This window comes from Pelophylax lessonae (assembly GCF_965119305.1).
Source record: "Pelophylax lessonae genome assembly, chromosome: 2".
Lineage (NCBI taxonomy): Eukaryota > Metazoa > Chordata > Amphibia > Anura > Ranidae > Pelophylax > Pelophylax lessonae.
In genome coordinates this window covers 717010821-717014169 of record NC_138769.1, presented here as the reverse complement: position 1 = coordinate 717014169, position 3349 = coordinate 717010821, and the positions used below count along the sequence as shown (strand labels likewise).

Genomic DNA, 3349 nt, shown 5'->3' with positions numbered 1-3349 from the left:
AATTTGGTCAAAAACTGAAAATCCTCTGGAGATTTATTTAAAGCAGTCATATTCAGCAAAGGAAAACAATGTTTATGAAAGTGAATAGTTTCATTCGGGAGGAGGTTTGGTACCCCTGTTGACCGTTTTCTGTAGTTAGGTAGATTTTTCCTAGAGTTAATAAAAGATCAGCTCTTTTATGGTCAGCCTTATGAATCACACCTGCTTACAATTTCTTATTAAAGAGGCCTACTTTTAAAGTCCTTCGTATACATTTGCGAAGAGCTTCATCTCTTAACCCATAAAGTAAGGGTCCAAGAAATCTTGGAAAGCACATAAACAGCAGGAATTCTAAAAACCCTGCGCCGATTATAATTTTGCTCAATTGTTCTCTAGCTAGTGCAGCAAGTAATGATGTGATGTATAAAAGGAGCTGAAACGCGTGGAGAAGAACCGTTTTAGATGCCTTCAAGCCGGAGGACTTCCCCGAGCCAATCTTTAATGCCACCACTAAAATGCCTATATATGTATAAATTATGATGAGTCCTACCAATGCTAAGCTGAACATAGTTCTGATAAGCACCACAAATTCTTGAATTGGGCTCACACTTAGTATACTCCTTTCACATATCACATATTGACCAAAAAAATTACTCTTCACATATTTAGCTAAAAAAGGGAAATCTACAGTTTTAAGGGTCAGTGAAACCATCCATAGCACTGCCACTGTTGCGTTGGACCTTTTTGTGGTACATAATTCCACATGTCTTAATGGAAAACACACTGATATATAGCGCTCCAGGGACATTGCTGCCAAGATGAATGGAGTTATCATGTAGGTAAGTTCTCCAATGATCACTAAGACATAGCAGATGGACAAAAGCATGGTTAGAGAAAGCTCATTGGCCATCAACAACAGAAATCCCAACAGGAGGAACAGGGTATCATATATGAGCATGTGAAAGAACAGAATGTAACGAGGGGTCTCACGGATGTGAGGACTGTTCCAGTAGACTCGGATTATGGTCGCGATGAAGTAGAGGAAGACACACAAGAAGATGATTGATGGTAAAACAAGTGGCAGCTTTACTGAAAGGGGTATTTTCAGTATATATGTTGAATTAGACATGGCTTAGACAATTCCAAGTAAAGTTCTTTAGCTATGAAGAAAGATAAAAAAAATATTAGTGGTTGGCTGGGTGGTTGGTTGGCAAATTTGTTTGTTGACAAGACAGTGGAAAAATGCAAAGCTCAAATATAAAAAAGAGTAGCCCACAAGTCATTTAAAGGATTACCTAACATTTATTAAAAAAAGTACAGTTATCCTTCCTGTTTCGGATCTCTGGGGAAAATGAGTCCACTTGCCCCAAATACATACTTGCCTTAATATTACCATTGCCACCTTTCGCAGTCTTCCTTACAGCAGCCAAAATCTTCTTACCATTGGCCACATGTTTGCAGTTACTCCACATTGAGTCCATCAATGAATAGACAAGATGTTTGGTTCCCATAGGAGGTCTATTTGGAGAGACTGCACAGGCATGGCCAACAGTAAGGCGATTTCAGCCAGGAGGTGGAGACTGCAAAAGGCCACAACAGTAAAGTATGTATTTGGAGTAGGTGAGTAGGTAAGGTAATTTTCACCTAAGGGTCTAGATAAAGAATAAAGAATATATATATATATATATTTTTTTTTTTATTTAAATTTTTTAATTTTCACCTAAGGGTCTAGATGAAGAATAAATAATATATATATATATATATATATATATATATATATATATATTTTTTTTTTTTTTTTTTAAAGTACAGTTCTCAATAATGACATATACAAGTGCAGTATGCCTCTAGATCGCTTATCAATACTTTATAGTTATCTAATTATAGATGCTAACTACAAGGATGTTGTTATGGTGGTACATGGTGCCAACCTGGGTGGCTTCATATGTTCTGGGTGCCTCTCCACTTTGTTTTCCAGGGTGTGGGCAGGAAGAAACAGTTTTTCATGTCTGGTGTCAGTGCTCGAAGGTGAGCCTCCTCTGGATATGTCTTTACAAATTTATTGACTCTCTTACCCAAATAAACCTCTGAAAATCTCCTCGCCAAGCACTGTTTAGTGATCCTTGGAGGAGGCCCAGAGACATTTCAGAAGATTGATGACCTTTATATTCATAGCAGCAAAAATCTTTATTGCCAGATCCTGGAAGACACCCACGATTCCGTTTGAGTTTGTTAAGTCTAAATTGTCGTGGATTATGGTCAACAAACGTCTCTCTGCAATCTTAAACGATAAAATTGGACTATTTGAGAAAACATGGAAGCGCTGGATTATATATTTTACGGGTGATACCTAATATGTCGACTCGAGTCTAAGTACCCCTGGATTGAACGGCTTGAAATGTTTTTCTAACAATTACCTTTCTCCTTTTATTATTTTTGTCTTATGGATATATGTTCTTATGTGTTTTGAGAAGTCTTATCATGTATACTATGTTTGTACTCTTTACAATATTATTAAATGTGATTTTTCAACCGTGCAAGCCTTGTCACTGCCATGTCTCTCATATAAAGTCCCGACCTTCTCTTTTTTGCTATGTGTTTTGAGAATGCTATGTCTGGAGTAACCTAGCACATTTTGGAAAATTGTTATAGCCCTTCTTGTTTTGTACTTTGAAATCTGACTAATACAAATTATTGAAAAGGACCAAGTACAGTTATCCAATAAAGTACATATGAGATAAACATGGGGCTGCCATTGCTGGCCTTCTTCTGGGAATGCTAGTTGCGCAATCCTATATACGTTCAATACTCTCTAAACCAGAGACCTGAACAAGCATGCAGCAAATAAACATCAGAGAAAAGTCTGAATTTTTCCTTTCCATATTTTCCAGATCACGGATTCAGAGTATTGTTACCAAAGCATCAGCATGGCAGCCAGGGGGCCAGCGTTCGAAGAAGGAATCAGCAATGGTCTTTTTTCACCCATAACAGGTTTAATTAAAGGCAATTTATAGTGTTTTTTTTTTATATACAGTGGGGGAAAATAATTATTTGATCAGATCTGCAGATTTTGGAAGTTTGCCCAATTACAAAAAAATTAAGAGTCCATAATTTTTTATCATAGGTGTATTTTAAATGATAGAGACAGAAAATCAACCAAAAATCCAGAAAAAACACAATGTTCTAAACTAAGTTGCAGCTCAGTTAATAAAATAAGTATTTGATCCCCAAGCAAAACATGACTTAGTACTTGGTGGAGAAACCCAAGCTGGCAAGCACAGAGGTAAGACATTTCTTGTAGTTGGTGACCAGGTTTGCACACATCTCAGGAGGGATTTCGGTCCACTCTTCTTTACAGATCTTCTCTAAA

At 37.0% G+C, this 3349-nt stretch overlaps 1 protein-coding gene across 1 annotated transcript; it reads right to left on the bottom strand.

The window, feature by feature from the left end:
* Positions 1-205: 205 nt before the first annotated feature.
* On the bottom strand, positions 206-1108 carry LOC309546754 (odorant receptor 131-2-like; the record flags this gene model as incomplete). The annotated part of the gene is made up of 1 exon (XM_082246445.1): positions 206-1108. The coding sequence occupies one exon, from the start codon at positions 1106-1108 to the stop codon at positions 206-208; it is 903 nt and encodes a 300-aa protein (XP_082102571.1).
* Positions 1109-3349: the final 2241 nt, after the last annotated feature.